A 19,719-nucleotide genomic window follows, 5' to 3' on the forward strand; every position below is an offset into this window, starting at 1 on the left:
TTCAAGTTGAAATAAAATGACTAGCCATTTGAAATTTTTTTTTTTTTATTAACAATATAGCTATTTTTTGTGTGCAATTGTTAAAAAAAAAAAAAAAAAAGTCAGAATTTGAATATAGCTAGATAGAGCAAGCAAACAAGATCCAAATAGCATACATAATTTTTATTTATACACACATTGAGAGTGTATTAAATTGTGGAAATAAAGATATAAATAATATGTATAATCACATAAACCTCAAATGATATCATATACTATTGGTTTATAATAATAATTAAATTAGAGACTCACCAAATGGAGGTGGGGGAAATATAATATATGTACATAAGTTTGTATAATATTTTAAAATCTTTATACTGAGCCTATTAGCTCATTTTTTTTTCACACCCTAAATAAGTCGTATTTTACGCATATGTGTGTATAAAAATCTTTATCTCTTTTAAGCAATTTTTGCATTTTTTTAATTTTAATAACTTTTTTTTTTTTTTTTTTTTTTTTTTATTTGTTAATAATTTGGATTATTATATTTCAAATATGAAAATAGAAATTTGTTCATTATAATTTTAAAATTATGAAAGGAAAAGACATTCAATATTATTGAGGTGTAATGAAATTTTATTTTTTCATAAAAATTATATTTATATTTCCTATATATGATAGTTTGTATATATATGGATACTTATAATAGCAATTAGCTTTTTCCAAAATTTATAATTATATACAGGATGTTCATAAATCACAGCAGTGTTATGTATAAATTCTGACTTTTTTTAAATTTATATTTATTTCTATACATTTAGAAATGTATAAAACGGTTTATTCTTAACAAAGTAAAGATTGTTTGAAGTTCGGTTAAATATTTAATCTTATTGTTACAAAAAAAAAAAAAAATATGTACCAATTAATAATAAAAATAGATTTTCACAATAATATATGTGTGTATATTTTTTAATAGAATGCTTAAATTCAAAAAAAAAAATAATAATAATGGACAGCTAATTGAGAATGAAAAATATTTTCCGCATATTTTACATAAAAAAAAAAAATAATAAAAAGGGAAATAAATAAGAAGTAAATAATAAGTAAATAATAAGTAAATAATAAGTTTATAATAGATAAATAATAAATTTATAATAGATATGTGGTTTCAATTAGTGTTTTATTTTATATGATAATATTTAGGTCTAGTTTTAAATGTGAAATTATGTGGAGGGTCTTGGATTTGTTGCAACTTCTTTTATCAAAGTATCAATAGTTATATTGTCAAGAATACTATGCATAACTTTATTAAGTGTCATAATATCATTGGGAATATTTTTATCATATCTAATTTTTTGTGCAATCCATCCTCCTTCAACTTTTTTTTCTGTTAAATCATCATTTTTACAAATTGAATAAATATTTTTTGAAACATAATAACATTCAATAATATAATGAGAAATTTTATTATTTATAGCCATTTGTAATAATTGTTTATATACATCACCATATTCAGCTAAATAACAATTATATGGTGCTCTAATTCCATTTATTGCTATAAATAATTCAAATTTAATTGGAATATTTTCACTATTATAAATAGTTTCGATACCAAAATCAACTGTATTTAAATTTAGTGGTTTCCATTTTAATAGTTGATAGAAATTACCAGTGACATATGGATAATTTAAAGGGGTGAATATAATACCATCTGTTGTGTGTGGTAATTTTTTCATAATTTTTAATAGTTCGGATATTTGAGATATTGAATAAAAATCTTTTAAATAAATATTTAGCGGTTCGTTTTCTGCATTTTCATTTTCATTTTCACTTTCATTTTCACTTTCATTTTCATTTTCCAAGTCGCTGCTTTCGTCATTTGCCAATTCTGTATGTTCGCCTTGTTCGCCAGCTATTGCGAGTTTTTCATTTTTTCCATTTTCAGCAGCATGCTTTCGCTTCCTCGAATTATCATTTTCAATTTCCTTTATACCGTTTTTGTCATCATTATTATTACTATATGATAGTTGGTCATTTTTTTTTCCTCTTTTTTTATTTCTATACATTTTCAAAGGTGTTATAACATAATTATATACATTAGTTAATCTTTCTATATATGATAAATTTGTGATATCTTTTCTTTGTATAAATAAACCATCATATATTAAATAAACAATTTTTTTTTCCTCAATTTTTTTTTTTTCATTATATATAGTATCTTCTACTAATTCTCCATCTAATAAAGTTAGCTGTTGTTTGATTTTTAAATCATCTATAGTAGGTATATGCATATCATTTTTAAATATATCATAATTTCTATCAATTAAAAATGTTGTATTTGAAACAATAAATAAAAAATATCGAACTCCATCTGTTTTTTCACATATTAAATAATCTTTATTAAATAAATTTTTTATATTATGTTTAGTTAGTGATACAGGATTACTTCCAGGAAACCCTTTCCTTTTCCATTTTAACATTTCATTTATTTTTCCACGTATTTTTTCTTTTAAAAATTCATTTTCTATTTTTTCACCTGGGTTGTATATGTCTGTAACCATTATGTAATATGATACTTGACATATAATTAGAAAAATTAAAAAAGTTAAAAAAAAGAAAAAAAACTAAAATTCGTCAAATTTAACCAAATAAAAAAAGGCTTATCAAAGGACGCCTACATCGCTATTACTATTCCCATTCTTATATTATTTTATTTTTATTTTTATTTTTATTTTATTTTTAATTTAGTCATTTTTATTATTTTTAAGCCATATATATAATATTTCCCATATGCACCATGTATATATAACATACAAAATTTAATCAAATTATTTTTTAAATAAACATATATATAATAATATATTACACAATAATGACATTAATAAAATAGTTAAGAATTTTTTTTTTTTTTTTTGAATTGATAGGAACTAACATAACATGATTTCTTTTAAAGGTGATAAAAAATGAAACAAAATATAATTTTATATCACTTTTTTTTATAGTATGATATGTCGAAATAAATATATTTTTTTCATTTATTTTGAAAAATATAATTATTGTAAAAACAAATAGTGTATAAATTTTCCATAATAAACATAGAGAACAAAATTTATTTTTATTTCTATATATGTAATTTTGAAGTTGAATTATATTTTTAATAACTTTCGAAAATATAAAATATGAGTATACACTTAGCAATTATTTTTAAATAAAATGTGTTAATAGATTATATATGTATGTATATATAATATATGGCAATGTGTATACTATACCCTGGTTTTCAACTTTTTCAATTTTTTCAACTTTGTCAAGTTTTGTCATTCTCTTATTCTGTCTTAATAATTATGACTAAGCAAAAAATACGTCGAAATGTGAATATATCTAGTTTTTATATAACTTATAAAATATTCCATATAATATAAAAAGTTAAATTGTGATAAATAATTTAATATGATGTATTATCATTAAATTAAAGAAATATATGATACTATAATTATCAAAATGTGTTTTGGATTTTTAAATAATAAGTTGAATTTCTTTTTTGTTTATTCAAAAAACATATTCCTAAATTTATGGGAAATGATATATAGTTGGATTAGCTAAACATTATTGCAAAAAAAAAAAAAAAAAAAAAAAAAAAATTGAAATAAATATATTGTGCAATTTAATACAAAACATGAAAGTTTGGGGATAAATATTATTTGGTTATTTCCAATGATATCAGTATATTATTATTATTATATAAAATAATATTTATACATATTTAAAGAAATATATAAAAAAGTTGTAAAAAAAAAAAAATTTGTTACATATATTTTCAAATTTATTTATATTTATAAAAAAAAATATGTATAAACAACCCGAATATAAATTTCATAGTTTTAATGTATATATATTTGATATACAATTTTGCCATTTTGTCATTTTGCCATTTTGCCATTTTGCCATTTTTTTGTTTTATTTTGCCATTTTTTTATTTTGTTTTGTCTTATTCCAATGTGCTAATACATTGCACTATTATTTTATGTTTATAATTGTTACTAACAAATGTATGATAAAAAAGAAGATATGAATGGTTTATTTGTTTCGGTATAATTTGTATATTTATTAATTTTCTTTTATTTTTTTGTATTAATTTTTGGAATTTTGTCTAGACATTTGTATTTTAGTAGCAGCCTATTAATATCCTTATACAAACATTTTTATGTGTTTTTATAATTGTAGATATTTTATTTATTTGTTTTGTGTAAAATGATTTTTAATATATGCACATGCATATAGAGAATAATATCATTTGTACATTTTTCGTTAACATATGTATGTATGTATATATTTTTTTTTTTTAATTACATGTTGTTAATCTTTGTTTAGTTCTTGTTTTTACATTTTTATGTTATTTTTTACTTTGTTTTTGCCAATTATAAAAAATACATAGAAATGTTAATATATTATAGAATAACCACTAAATTCATTTCTTTTTAAATAATTATACTATCATAATATATACATTTGAATAATACTACATTTGAATAATACTACATTGTTAGATTATTTGATATCATTTTTAATAAATGAAAATGGTTAGCATTTTTTTTTTTTACTAGCTATTTTGGTATTTCCTTGCATTGTCTTTATTTTTTTTTACATTTGTTCATTTTTTTTATTTTTAGAACAATATTATATAACCCACTTGATGATAAAATGAATCAATATGACCAATGGAATCGTAGAATAAGAGTATTGAGAAAAAAATGGAAAAAAATGGAAAAAAAATGGGAATAAAATATTCTTATAATACATTTTAGCAAACTGTTTTGCATAAATATATGTGTGTGTGTGTATTTTCTTCTTTTAATAATTTTTTAGACAATCTGGTACTGCAGCAGCTTATATGTTGAGTACAAAAATGCATTGAGGAAATCTAAAAAAATGCCAGTTGAGAAAAAAAATGAATATTGGGAAAAAAAACATGAAGAATTTGCCACAAAAATGCTAAATAACATTTATGAATTACGAGGTTTGGAAAAAATGCAATAATGTTTATACAAAAAATTCATAGAATGAAAGTTTTTTACTTTTCCACATGGCTTAATAAGACAAATTTTTCGCTTTCATTTTTTCGCTTTCCATTTTTTCGCTTTCCATTTTTTCGCTTTCCAATTTTTTCGCTTTCCATTTTTTCACTTTCCAATTTTTCAACATTTTCGCCTTCATTCAGGGTGGTGGGTTAAAGTTGGGCAATTTTTAAGCACCCAAGAAAATATTATGCCAGTCGCATATATAGAAAAATTCACAAAATTACAAGATATGATGCCTACCTCACCTTTTGAAAAAATTGAGATTATTTTAAAAAGAGAGTTGGGTAATATACGATATATATGTGTGCATTTTGTTTGTTTCCAAAATTATGATTTTCCATAAATATCATATTTTTTTTTTTTTTTTTTCAACATAAATTATATAGGAAGTATGTATGAATTTTTCGAGTATATTGATAAAACCCCACTTGCAAGTGCATCAATAGGGCAAGTACATAAAGCTCGATTAAAAAAAGGGATAGTTATTGATAACATGAACAAGTCATATAAAAATGATTATAATGTTATAATAAAAATTCAACATGAAGGTATAGATAAATTTTTATCGTCTGATATTAGTACATTGAAAAAAGTATCATGGGCTTTTGGTTTAATAGACAAAAACTTTAATTTTGGTGATTATATTGAAGAATGGCAAAATTCTGCATCTAGAGAATTAAATTATAATTATGAAGTATATCATCAATTATTAGCTTATAATACATATAAAAAATCATCTATTGATTTGAAAATTCCTAAAATATATTGTGCATATACAACTTCGAAAGTTTTAGTAATGGAATATATTAAAGGGTTTAAAATTACAGATACAAAATATATAAAAAAATATAATATAAATACATATGATTTAATATATAGAATTATAGATTATTTTGCATATCAAATACATAGTGATGGTTTTTTTCATGGGGATCCTCATCCTGGAAATATACTTGTTATGTTAAAAAGAGATTGTAATAAAAATAAAATATCTCGATATAATAAATATTTAAAAGAAAAAAAAAAAAAAAAAAAATATTATGGAATAAATGAACTAAGCAACCAAAATAGAATACTTAATTATAGTGAAAATGAATTTAGAAGCATTTCAAATTATGATAATAAAATAAATAAATATGTGAAAGGACATAGTTTAGGTAATGAGTCATGTGCATCTATGGAAGAATTTATAAGTTCTAGATATAATATTACCAAATTAAAAAGTGGAATAAATAAATCTCAAAACTTTTATTCAAAAACATGTAGTTCATCTGGAATTCGTAAAAAAAGGAAAAAAGATATTACAGATAAAGTTTTGAGGGAAGATTATAAATATCTTATTAATAATGACGATAAAACAAATGAGAATGGAATGAGTAAAAATAAAGGTGGACAAGAAAGCACTATAACCTCAAATAAAGATGCATCTAAATTAGATAATTCTGGTTCATATATCAAATCGGATTCTAAAATTTTAAAAATAACTAAAAATCGCAATAATGGAATATTAAACTTTTTATGGAAAAACCAAAGCGAAGCTAATAAAAATGGAGGCGGCCAAAATGAAGGCGATAAAAATGAAAGCGATAAAAATGAAGGCGACCAAAATGAAGGCGGCCAAAATGAAGGAGACCCAAATGAAGGCGGCCAAAATGAAGGAGACCAAAATGAAGGATGTGTTACATCAGGCGAATTAGACGATGGAATGATAAAAGAAAAAGATAATAATTTGAGTAAAAAAAGTGATAAAAATGATTTAAAAAAAAAAGAAAAAAGAAAAAAACGTTCTTATGAATGTGTACCAGTAATAATAGATTGGGGGCTTATAAAACAATTAGATAATGTAATGAAATTAGCATTTTGTAAATTGGTATACAATATTAATTGTATGAATTTTTTAAATATAATAGAAGCATTTGAAGATATGGGATTCTGTTTTAATGATGATTTCACATATGATCCTGAAATATATATCGAAAACTTGAAAAAGTTTTTTTTAAAAAAATTTGAAGAATCTGAAATAAAATCAAAAGAAAATGAAAGTAGTATAAATAATAATGGAAAAGAAAATAACATAAGTTTTTTAAAAAACATTGATAAGAATGATGTTATAGAAAAAAGTCCAATAAGTGATGTTCCTAAAGATATTATATTTTTTTTAAGAGTTGCATCATTATTACATGGTTTATGTACACAAATGAATGTAAAAATAAATTATTTAAGCATATTTTCAAAAAGAGCTAAAGAAGCTTTAGAAAATATATATAAGCCTATTGATACATCTATATATATAACACCAATTAGTAAAAAACCAAAAACATTTTTAGAGAAAAGAATACATAATTTTATTAAAAAATTATATGAAAAAGAGAAAATATTAGGATGTCAAATATGTATTATACACAAAAGAAAAGTAGTTGTAGATACATGTGTTGGGATGATGGGAATAATTGATAAAAGGCCTATAACTAGACATTCTTTATTTAATGGATATTCTTTAAATAAATTAATTTTAAATATTGCATTGATTCATCTTATTTATAATAAAACTAATGACAAAATAAATAGTGAAAAAGAGAGATATAAAAATAGTGAAAAAGAAAAAATAAAAAAATTTAAACAAAAATTAAACTCACCGATATCAAATTATTTAGATGGTTTCATATGTAATAATAAAAAATATATAACAATAAAAGATTTATTAACATTGAAATGCTTTATTAGAAAACCATTTCATGAAAATATAACGTTAAATAAATTTATTAACTATGATAGTATGATTAATATGATAGAAAATGCAAAAAATTATAATGTAAAAAATAGATCGAAAAAATATGGAGAATATATGTATTTAATTGATACATATATAATTTCTGAACTAATTTATAATATCTCTGGGTTAAAATATTATGAATATATTTATAGAAACATTATAAAACCTTTAAATTTAGAAGAAGATATATTTATTCCTCTTCCATCTTATTTTTTAAAAAGTTTTAATGACAAAAATAAACATGAGAATAAGAAAATTGTATCTGGAATTGGTTCTTCTAACAATTTTGTAAATAATTCTTCACATCTAGTAAAGGATAATGAATTTGATAGACATAATGATGAAAATGATTCTATTTCAAATTATAAGACATCATATATTGAATCTTATTATAATTCAAAAGATAATGAAAATAAAAACAATAATAATTTTTCAAATTTTCGAAAAAAAAAAAATGAATATAAGAATAAAAAACCATTTCTTAATTATAAAGAAAATTCAAATATTTTAGAAAATGAAGATGCATCTAATAATAATAAATTTAAAAATAAAAAAATGAATAAGATATATAATCTTTCAAATAATGTATTTGAAAATAAATTTATAAATATAAGTAATTATAATTATAAAATAAATAAAAATAATATTTTAAAAAATAAAAAGTTTATTAAAAATTTGAATAGATCTCTAAGTGTAGATGTATATTATTTAAAAAAAAAAAATATAGATATTAAAAAAAAAGTAAAATGTGAAAGTATTGAAAAAACAAAATTATTATCTTTGAATCATAGTCAATATTCTTATTCTGATATTAATGATAATACAAACGTAAAATCAGACAAATTTGATAAATCAGACAAATTTGATAAGTCAGACAAATTTGATAAGTCAGACAAATTTGATAAGTCAGACAAATTTGATAAGTCAGACAAATTTGATAAGTCAGACAAATTTGATAAGTCAGACAAATTTGATAAATTGCAAAGTTTTAAAGATTCAGAAAAAAAAAAAAATAATAAAGAAGAGAACTTTTATGATGCAAAAGATGATATAACAGAAGATAATATAAATAACAGATGTAATGACAAAATAAAAAATAATATTAAGCAAAAAGATATTTTTAGTCTTAAACATACATTCCTTAATCATGTTGATAATTTAAAAGAAAAGACAAAAAAAATTAATGATTCGATAAAAAATATATATGAAAATAATGATAACATTTTTTTAAAGAATTTATTTACATCTCAAAAAAAAGCAGAAAAAGGGGAAAAATATAATAATAGCCATTTTGATAATAGTACCCATTTTGATAGTAGTGCCAATTTCGATAATAATAACGATTTAGAAAAAGATTATGATATAAGAAATATAGAATATAAACAGTTATATGAAAAAAAAAAATTAAAAAAAAATAAAAAAAGTGATATTTTTTTTGAAAATATTTTAAAAAATGGAAAAATTAATAATGTTGACAAAATTAATAATGTTGACAAAATTTTGAACATAAATAAACTAAAATCACCACTTAAGATATTAGAAAAAAATAAAAAAAAAATAAATATAAGAAATAATTCCAATAGAAGATCATTAAGTTATAATAATATTGATCATGAAAATAATTTATTTAAAAATTTAGAATCAATTAATGATACAAATCATGATTGTAATCAAAATATGCCAAAGTTTACAAATGAAAATGATGAAAATGATGAAAATGATGAAAATAAAAAAGGAAAATTAGATTATAATAAAAATTCACAAAATGAATTGATTCCATCCATTTTTATAAACAACATTATTTTAGAATCTAAAGTAGACAAGGGTGGAAATATAGAACCTGTTTCTATTAAAGATGTAAATATAGAATCTGCTACTGTTAAAGATGGAAACAGAGAACCTGTTGCTATTCAAAATGGTGGTGAACGTAAAAGTGGTGAATATTTAAATATTAATAAAAATGCTAAGAAACTTTATAAGCAAATCGCTTCAGAAAATAGTAGCGATGAGTCTGTAAATAGCACATTAAAAGAAAATTATAATAATTATCAAAAAAAAAAAAATATGAAATATAAAAAATTATATAAATATATTACCGAACTAAAGGAATATATAAGAGATAAGGAAGAAAAATTAGAGAATATAAAAAAAAATGAATTTGAATATAGTAATAGTTTTATTTTTGAAAATGATAATAGTGATAATTTGTTTAAAATAAATCAAGAAAATTATAATAAAAATGGAGGAAGCAATTATCAAGCAAGTAGTAATAATGATATTAAAAAAAAAGAAGAAGAATATGAAATTATGAAAAAAGAATTGTCTAAAGAAAAAAATTTATTAAAAAAATTAATAGATTATAAATATTTAATTATTAAAAAACAAATAGAAAATATAAATAAAAAAAAAACTAAAAAAATGATATATAATAATTCACATACAGATGAATATGATATGTTTAGTGACACAGAATATAGTAGTACTGATGGTTATACAAACTATTTTTTAAATAAAGATGATTTAAAAATAAAAGATCGAAATATTAATGAAAAAATAAAAAAGTTAGAAACATATTTAATAATGAAAAAAACATATAAAAAAAATAATGATGGTCATATACCTGAAATACATCATACTATTAATAAAAATACACAAGTTTATTGGAAATTAGTTTGTTCAAAACGAAATGAAACTATAGCAGAGAAATTATCAGAAAATGGAAATTTAAAAAATAATTTTGATAATATATTAAATACAAATTTGAAAAAAAGTAAAAAAAAAATAAATACAGATAATGGTTCTGATGATATACAAAAAAATAATGAAATAAATAATTTGAAAAAAGAAAATGATAATAATGTAACTAATTTAAATAAAACAAATAAACAAGATGAAAAAATAGAACCTAAATTTAAATCATATCTAAATCATTTTAATTCAAAACAATGTAATAAATATATATCATTTTTTCAATTAGCAAAAAATAAACCATATGTTTTAGACCCACTTATATATGATTCAAAAAAAATATTAGACAAATTTATACCAATAAATGGAAGATTTACTGCAAAAGCTTTAACTAAAATATTAGCTTACACAAATGAAAATATATTTTTTCCTTCAAAAATTATGAACAAAATGAGAAAAGAATATACCATTGAAAAAAGTATAGAATCTTTTATTTTAACTGGTGGAATGAGTAGAAAATGGGGGTTAGGTTTCCAAATATTTGAATGTGAATATGATGGTGAAATAAATGAAGAATTTTTAATTAAAAAAAAAAAGAGGTATACAAACAGGCAAGTAGATAAATGTACGAAGAGGATTGTGGGATATGGCCAATCTGATTGTTCAGGATGTTTTACTCTTTCATTTCCTGAAATAAACTTATCTATAACCTTATTGTTATCAGATTTGTATAAAGGGGCAGAGGTGCGAAAATATAAACATTGTTTTTAATTTTGTCACGCACATGCCTACAATTTATCACGCATGTTTCTGTAATTTGTCATTTTTTCTGCTTATTCTTTCCCATTTTTTCTGCTTATTTATAGGCTGCACACCTAATATTGGAGTATATAATGAAGCTATATGGAATTAGGCCGAAATGGAAAGTACCCATAAAGGTTTCCAACTTATTAAAAGTTTTATAAAATAATTTGTTTGTAACAAATTTTGAGAAACAATATGATCAAGCAAATTTATCTATATGGCTTGCTTGCATTTTTTTCCTTATTTTTATTTTTTTTGTTTTTTTCCATTTAAAACGTTTTTATAATAATACATAAATAATTCATATTAAAAAAATTAAATATAAGAACATAAATATTTGATTTAATTTTTAAATGCGCAATAGTATATTTATAAAATAGAAATAAAAAATAAACTATACTGGGTATAAATGTCTATATATATGTATATATATGTATGTATATGTATGTGCGTATATATATGCATGCATGTATGTATAGATAGGGAATATATAAAATGATACTTTTATAGTTTGTGGACGTTCAAAAAAAAAATAAATGAATAAAAAAGTTTGAACTATGTAAACAATAATATTGAAAAATTATATTTTCGACTAAATAATTATAAACATAAATATTGGACCCTATATGGAAATATAACTTTATATATATATATATAGTATATAAAATATATAAAATATATATAAAATATATAGTATATATAATATATAAAATATATAGTATATATATATATATGTAAATTGTACATATATACGTAAAAAAAAAAAAAAAAAAAAAACAATCTCTTATAAACAAATTTGAATTAAAAAAAAATGAAGAATAGTAATAACTAAATTAAAACATATATGAATATCAAAATTGTATGTGTTATATTAATAATTTAATATATTCAATTAGAGTTGTGAGAATTTTTAAATTGCTTTCATTTATATTGGTGTATTATTTACCTTATATGTTCATGTCGTTATTTTCTTTTTTTCAACTGGCTTTAAAATTTGAAATGAGCACATGAGAGTCTCATCAACACTCATCATAGCTCCTGCATTATCAAATTCTCCACAATAATTTGGAGCTGAAAATAAAGTAACTAATTGTCTTTTTGCAAAAAATTCATATCCATCTTCTACAACTTGATGGGCTCTACATATAAGATCAAGTTCATGTTTTCTTAAAAAATTATGAACTACATCTTGACCAAATGTAAATGAAACACCTCTGTCATTTTCTCCCCATCCGTTTATTTCCTTTTCGGGATCTGACCATAATAAGTCACACAATAAGCCTGCACATAAGCAAAAAATTAAAGCGGGGCAAGTAAAAAATTAAAGCGGGACAAGCAACAAATTAAAGCGGGGCAAGTAAAAAATTAAAGCGGGACAAGCAACAAATTAAAGCGGGGTAAACATTTATGCACTATACATGACCACATTCAAACTAACCATTATCTGGCACATCTGTGGGTCTTGTTATTTTTCGAATCTGCTCCATATTATTTAATTCTGGTGATAATCCACCATGCATACAAAAAATTTTTTCATCTATTATAGCAGCTACTGGTAAACAGTTAAAGCAATCTATAAAAGTTTTCCATAGTTTAACACTATATCTTCTTTTGCATTCATCATAAAAACCGTAGATTCTATTTATAGATGCACATTCATGATTTCCCCTTAATAAGAAAAAATTTTCAGGATATTTTATTTTATATGCTAATAATAGACAGATTGTTTCTAAGCTTTGTTTTCCTCTATCGACATAGTCGCCTAAAAAAAAAAATAAATAAATGAAAAAAATAAAAAAGTAAAAATAAAAAAAAATAAAATTATTCAATTTGTTAAAAATGGCTGTACGTGCGTATGCCCAATACACATGCACACACACACACATGCCACATGCACGTATAGATGTTAACCTAAAAATAAATAATTGGCATCCGGAGGGAAACCGCCATATTCAAATAATCTTAACAAATCATAAAACTGTCCATGAATGTCTCCACATATTTTGATCGGAGCTTCTAATTCTAATAATATTGGTTGATTTAAAAAAATTTCTCTACTCGACAAACATAAAATTTTGATTTCATTTTCTGTCAAATTTACATTTTTCCCTGGTCGTGTTCCTCTAACTTCTATTAGTTTCGATATTACATTATCTATATCTATTTCTAATGCCATAATAAAAGTTACTATTATTTTAAATTATGTTTGCTTATCTCCTTCTAATTATGTACTAACTTTTACAGGAATTTTATTAGTCATTAAGTATATACACATACATATGTATATATAAATATATATATATATATATACATATATATATTATATATATACATATACATATATATACAATATTTGGAACATATCTTGTATGTAACTTTATTTTAAAATAAAAAAATATGTAGAGTAATATGTTGGCAATTCTAACTATGTTAAAATACAAATAACATTGAGGTATATATTATGTCCCTTATAATTTATCGAAAATAATGATTGTACTGAGAAGAGTAATGGGCTGTGAATATATATACATAGAAGTGTGTATATATAGAAGTGGTTATATATAGAAGTGGTTATATATAGAAGTGGTTATTGCTTGTGTTTACGTTTATATGCTTTAATGCTTATATGCTTTGATGCTTGTGTGGCCGTCTTGAAATTAATTAAAAAATATACCCATAATAGAATGCTCTTTACGCATGTGAAACTGGTTATAAAAAAAAATTCCCAAATAAATAAAATATATTGATTATTATGGTTTAAAAAAATAAAATTGTACTAATTTATGTATTGGTATATTATAAAACAAAATGTGATATTCTTCAATATTATTACAATCCGAATTTATTACTTAATGTATCCTATTTTCGTGAAAGAGGTTTCCTTTTTGTAAGCATTCTAATTTTACAAAAGTAATACACATATTTTTTTATTTGGTCATTTTAACTAATGTCCCTTTTCTCTTTAATGATATTTTTAATATATATATAATATATATATAATATATATATTTCAAACTGATAACTTTTTTTTTTTTTTTTTGTATTTGTATTTTGGCTATTTTTAATTTCAATATAGCTATGTTGAAATATTTATTCCTTCCTTATATTTCCTAAAAAATATATTATATATAAGCTATTATTTTATTTATTCTACTTTTTATATTTATATCTAAATCAAATATTTTAGAAACTATATAACATAATCCTATAATGAAAAAATGTCAATATGATTATATCCTAACTGACATAAAAAAAAAAAAAAAAAATCTTAAACATGTGTCAAAAAAAAAGAACATCAAAAAAATGTGTATATAATTATGAATAAAATAAGATATACATTTACTATATAATTTATACAAGTACAAATATTCTTAATGTCGAAACATAAAAAAAAAAAAACTTAACAAATATGCTAGCATATTAAAAAAATAAATTAATCTGTGAAATATATATTTATAGCATAATTTATTTATTGTTTATTATTTTTTTATTTATGCAATATACATATGTATATATTTTTTATTATTATTATTATTATTATTATATTATTATTATTACTATTTTATTATTATATATTTAATTCATTATAGCTTTAAAAGCAAAACAAAAAATATATTGCGTATATAATATAAATATTATTATTTCACGGAGATAAATAAAATTAAAATATATTTTGTATATACTTATTATGCAATTAAGTAAAATTTGAATAAAAATAGTGAAATTATTTTATAATATATAATTAACAAAATTTACACACTAAAATGTATGATAAAATAAATTTTATAATCATATTAATTTTTTTTATATAATAATTTTATTTTATATTTAGAAAAGGGGGACGATGAAAAAAAAAAAAAAAAAAAAAAAAATAAAATAAAATAAAATAAAATGAAATGAAATAAAATAAAATAAAATAAAATAAAACATATAGCTTTGGCTTATTGAATTTTACATGATATATAAAAATGCTGAGAAAATAATATTTTACGTTTTTTTATGAATATTAAAAAAATTGTATGTAAAAATTCAATTAGTTTTGTTTTGTTGTGATAATATAAAAAATAAACGTATTCTCAAATAGCTTTTAATTTTGCACAGCTATGTTTAGTATTCCTTAAAAAAAGAAACAAAAAAGAATTAGTATATAAACGATATTTATATTATCTCTCTATATATTTATTCATAATACATATCTGTTATTATGTGTGCTTAAGTATTAATTATTTTATTTCTTCAGCTTTTTAGTTTTAATTTTTGTTAAAATATGTGAAAATTAGCATGCTTGCGAATATATGTGCATGTTACATAAGCATTATACATACATACATACATACATATATTATATACATATTTAGTATAAGAAAGCTAATTATATATGTCACTCAAATATGTGTATCTCCTATTGTATTTTTTTATGTAAAATTCGAAATAGTAAAATATTTAATCAAAATATGACTTACAAATTTGTAGTATGTTTTTTTTTTTTTTTAAAAGAAAGGTATATTCTTGAAAGGGAAATAATATTATTGGTATCAACATATATAAATATACATTAGTAAATATTTGTTAAATTGTGTGATTAAAAATAATTCCTTTTTTTTTAAGCATAAACTTATATGATATAATATTATTAAGCCTTCTATAATATTTATTAGCCTTTAAAAAGCGATAAAAAAAAATTATGACATGTGCATATAAATATAAGTTTTTTTCTTATTTTATTATGAATGAGTCATAATTTTATGGAAATATTATATGTCCATACATATTTTTTTGTATAGTATTTTAATATATTTTTTATTTTTTAACTTTGATTTAATTGGAAATGGACAAAAAATAATTGTATATATTTTGCACACATTATTTTCTATTGTAGAACTTTTTATATTTTACAATGTATGTAAATAATTTCAAGTGAATGGGCTTAAAAAAGTGTATAAAATTTAAATTAATTTCATATTTCCAGTGGTTTTATATGAAATTATCATAATAATAAAATTGTCTCGCATGGCTTTTTTTATATTATAGAGCATAAGCTATTATAAAGAGGAGTATGACACCCTTATGCATGTATGTATACATATATATATATTTTTTTTTATTTATTCTCTTATGGGTTTATGCTTTAAAATATACTTATTAACAATCCTGTTTTTGGCTACAAAGCAAATCATTGTATGCAGTGGAAAAAAAAAAGCAAAAAAATTAAGAGAAAATAGTGATAATAATATAACAATATATACATATAGTAGATAATTGTACAATTAATGCAGAAATATTTTTATAAATAAAAAAAGAATTTATGATTCAATAATAGTATTAATATCTTTGTAGATTTTATCTAATGGTCCTTTTTCTCTAATAAATTTACAAGTAACACCATCTGAAATAATTCTTCCTTTTTTTTTATAATTTTGATATTGATCTTTTGAAAAATTGGTAAATCCCCATTTATTACTAACAAAAACTTTTTGTCTACCTGGAAATTTATATTTAGCTCTTCTTAAAGCTTCACATGCTTTAGAAACAAAATTTTCTTTTGTTCGAATCGAAAGTAAAACTTGACCAATATCTACTCTTGCAACAACACCATTTGGTTTTCCAAAGGCACCTCTCATACCAGTTTGGAGCCTATCGGCACCAGCACATGAAAGCATCTTATTAATTCTTAAAACATGAAATGGGTGAACTCTTACTCTTAAATGGAAATTATCTTTACCACAATTTGTGATCATATATTTGTTTGCACTAATACGAGCTGCTTCTAAAGCTTCTGATGAAATCTGTTCATATTCATAAGATACTAAATGTACAACACCACTGAATTCATTAACATCTGCTTTTTTTCTTCCCATATCATATATTCTTATTTTAGGGTCAGGTACACCTCTACAATATCTACTCTTAGGGTAGGGTTTATTTTTACAGTATCTATAGCACCTTGCTGGTCTTCTTCCCATCTAAAAAAATGGAAAAAATGAAAAAATGAAAAAATGGAAAAATATAAAAAATGGAAAAATATAAAAAATTAAATGCATATGCTATATGTATATGCATATGCATGTGCTATAAGATTCAAGGTTTCTATATAAAATAAAAACAATATGCACTAATATATATACTGAACGAATGTTACATAACAGTTGCATAGTATAAATAAATTTTCGGAATAAGCTTATAGGGATATATATGGGCCCCCCCCTTTGCTTTTCCTCTTAATTTATTGTAGATAAAATAAAAAATTTGTAGTTATATAATATTTTAAATATATGAATATAAAAACATGCACATACATATAAAAATAATATTTATAAAGCCATATATCAATAAGGTTAATACATGAAAGTATTATTAAAAAAATTATTAAAAAGGATAATATAAATCAGTATATTATGTATTATATTAAAATGTACATATTTATATATATACATGTTTTATTGTTATTTTATAAGCCTTACCTTGTTCTATTAAATTTGTATTATCTATTAATAAGTTAATAAAAGTTTTTTGTATTCCTTTTGAATAAAATAATAACTTAAAATAATTATTTTTAAATATATAATAATATATTATTATATTTAAATAATTTATTCCTCCAAATTGTAATAAAAACAAAGCAAAAAAAAAAAAAAAATATAATTTCAAAATCGATGGAAAAATATATGCATATATAAATAAGTATTTAATAAAACAAGCTGTAAAAAATTATATATATATAATTTATTAATAAGTAAATATATTTAAACAATGTTTATTGGGTATGTATATAAAATATATATAAATATATATATGTATGTATATAAAATATATATGTATGTAAAATGTTATTTCTACAAAGCCAAGAATAAAAAACCGCATGTGCTTATTCGCTACTATTATCTGGCATGTGCTTATTCGCTACTATTATCTGACTGACATGTACATATTATTAGAAAATAATAAATATACTTAACGAACATTACCCCCTAAAATAACATTTGTGCGTAAAAAAAAAAATAGGTGATAAAGATAGCGAAATGTTTAACCAAATAAAAATGCATTGCATATATTGCATACATATATTGCATACATATATTTACATACATATATTTACATACATATAATTATTTACATATATTTACATACATATAGTTATTTACATATATATTTTTTTCCTATAAAATAATAATAAAAAATGGAACTTTTTTAATGGAGCAAAAATTGGAAAATTATAAATTATCACAATTACATAATATTTATCAAAAAAAAAATTCTTCCTTTTTAAGAGCAAACAATCATTATTTGTTTTATAATTTTTTATGAAAAAATATAACATTACATTTTTGTTTTATTACTAAATTTTTATTTCATTACTAAATTTTTATTTTATTACTAATTTTTGTTTGATTTAAAAAAAAAGGAAAAAATTCTTAGCCCACCCCTTTATCCTCTTATATATTACACTAACAATAATACTTAATTTTTTGGGAATATTTTGCAAATGTGATAAATATATAATTGCTTACAACTTATTTATAATAAACAAAATTCAAATATATTAATTTATAATATATAAAATATTGTCGTAAAAAAGGTAAAATAAAAGTTTGCTTGTATATGCAATTGTAAAATTATGTAATAGTTGGTTATATAGAAATATTACAGAAGAACAATAATTATAGAAATGTAAACAACTATAAAAATAAAAATAGTAAAAAAAAATATATGATGTTATACATTTTTTATTTTTTTTTTATAATTTTTAATATATTTATATTATTTTATATATTTTTTAATGGGTTATATATTACTATTTTAATTTTTTTATATTATTCGGAAAATAAATATTCCCTTAATTTTGTTTATAAAAAAAAGTGTGATCATATATGTCTGCACATTTATATAACTTGAAAATGCAAAATAAGGGAAAATATATTACTTATCGATTTTCCTAAAAACTTAAATAACCATTTAACATATCAAGATTATATAATTATAATATAAAAACGATTTGTAAAAAAAAAAAAAAAAAAAAAAAAAGACATTTTAATGTTTGAATATAAATAATGAACTTAATCCTTCATTCGCTTTTCTTTCCCTAAAACAACATTATTTCATTATTAGTGATGATAAGACAATTTTTTTTTTTTTTTTTTTTTTTTTTTTTTTTTTTAATATATATTAAATGATGATTATATATTTTAAAATACCACAAAAAAATAATACAAGAGTTAATAGTAGTATAATAGTTTTATTTTGTGAATAGAACAAAATAGGAAATATTTGTTCTTTCCATAAATTATAAAGAATAATAAGTCAAGTGCATTAAAACTTAACACTTTTCCCTCTCCCCCCAAAAATGAATGTTTAAAATGTTTAGCATAATTTTATTGCATGATTGGTGATTGGCTAATC

At 20.7% G+C, this 19,719-nt stretch overlaps 4 protein-coding genes across 4 annotated transcripts; 1 reads left to right on the forward strand and 3 right to left on the reverse strand.

Annotated features, from left to right (window-relative positions):
• Positions 1 to 1,202: 1,202 nt before the first annotated feature.
• Positions 1,203 to 2,540, reverse strand: PY17X_1030500 (mRNA-capping enzyme subunit alpha, putative; the record flags this gene model as incomplete). The annotated part of the gene is made up of 1 exon (XM_720417.1): positions 1,203 to 2,540. One exon carries the CDS (start codon positions 2,538 to 2,540, stop codon positions 1,203 to 1,205), a length of 1,338 nt encoding a protein of 445 aa, XP_725510.1.
• A 2,140-nt stretch (positions 2,541 to 4,680) lies between these two features.
• PY17X_1030600 (atypical protein kinase, ABC-1 family, putative) lies at positions 4,681 to 11,483 on the forward strand (the record flags this gene model as incomplete). The annotated part of the gene is made up of 5 exons (XM_022956306.2): positions 4,681 to 4,716; positions 4,846 to 4,996; positions 5,198 to 5,341; positions 5,444 to 11,262; positions 11,385 to 11,483. The coding sequence occupies 5 exons, from the start codon at positions 4,681 to 4,683 to the stop codon at positions 11,481 to 11,483; spliced, it is 6,249 nt and encodes a 2,082-aa protein (XP_022813364.2).
• Positions 11,484 to 12,277: 794 nt separating this feature from the next.
• PY17X_1030700 (serine/threonine protein phosphatase PP1, putative) lies at positions 12,278 to 13,498 on the reverse strand (the record flags this gene model as incomplete). The annotated part of the gene is made up of 3 exons (XM_722866.1): positions 12,278 to 12,603; positions 12,761 to 13,084; positions 13,234 to 13,498. The coding sequence occupies 3 exons, from the start codon at positions 13,496 to 13,498 to the stop codon at positions 12,278 to 12,280; spliced, it is 915 nt and encodes a 304-aa protein (XP_727959.1).
• Positions 13,499 to 16,625: 3,127 nt separating this feature from the next.
• On the reverse strand, positions 16,626 to 17,285 carry PY17X_1030800 (ribosomal L10; the record flags this gene model as incomplete). Its single annotated transcript, XM_723221.1, has 1 exon — positions 16,626 to 17,285. One exon carries the CDS (start codon positions 17,283 to 17,285, stop codon positions 16,626 to 16,628), a length of 660 nt encoding a protein of 219 aa, XP_728314.1.
• Positions 17,286 to 19,719: the final 2,434 nt, after the last annotated feature.

This window comes from Plasmodium yoelii, assembly GCF_900002385.2.
Source record: "Plasmodium yoelii strain 17X genome assembly, chromosome: 10".
NCBI classification, from domain to species: domain Eukaryota; phylum Apicomplexa; class Aconoidasida; order Haemosporida; family Plasmodiidae; genus Plasmodium; species Plasmodium yoelii.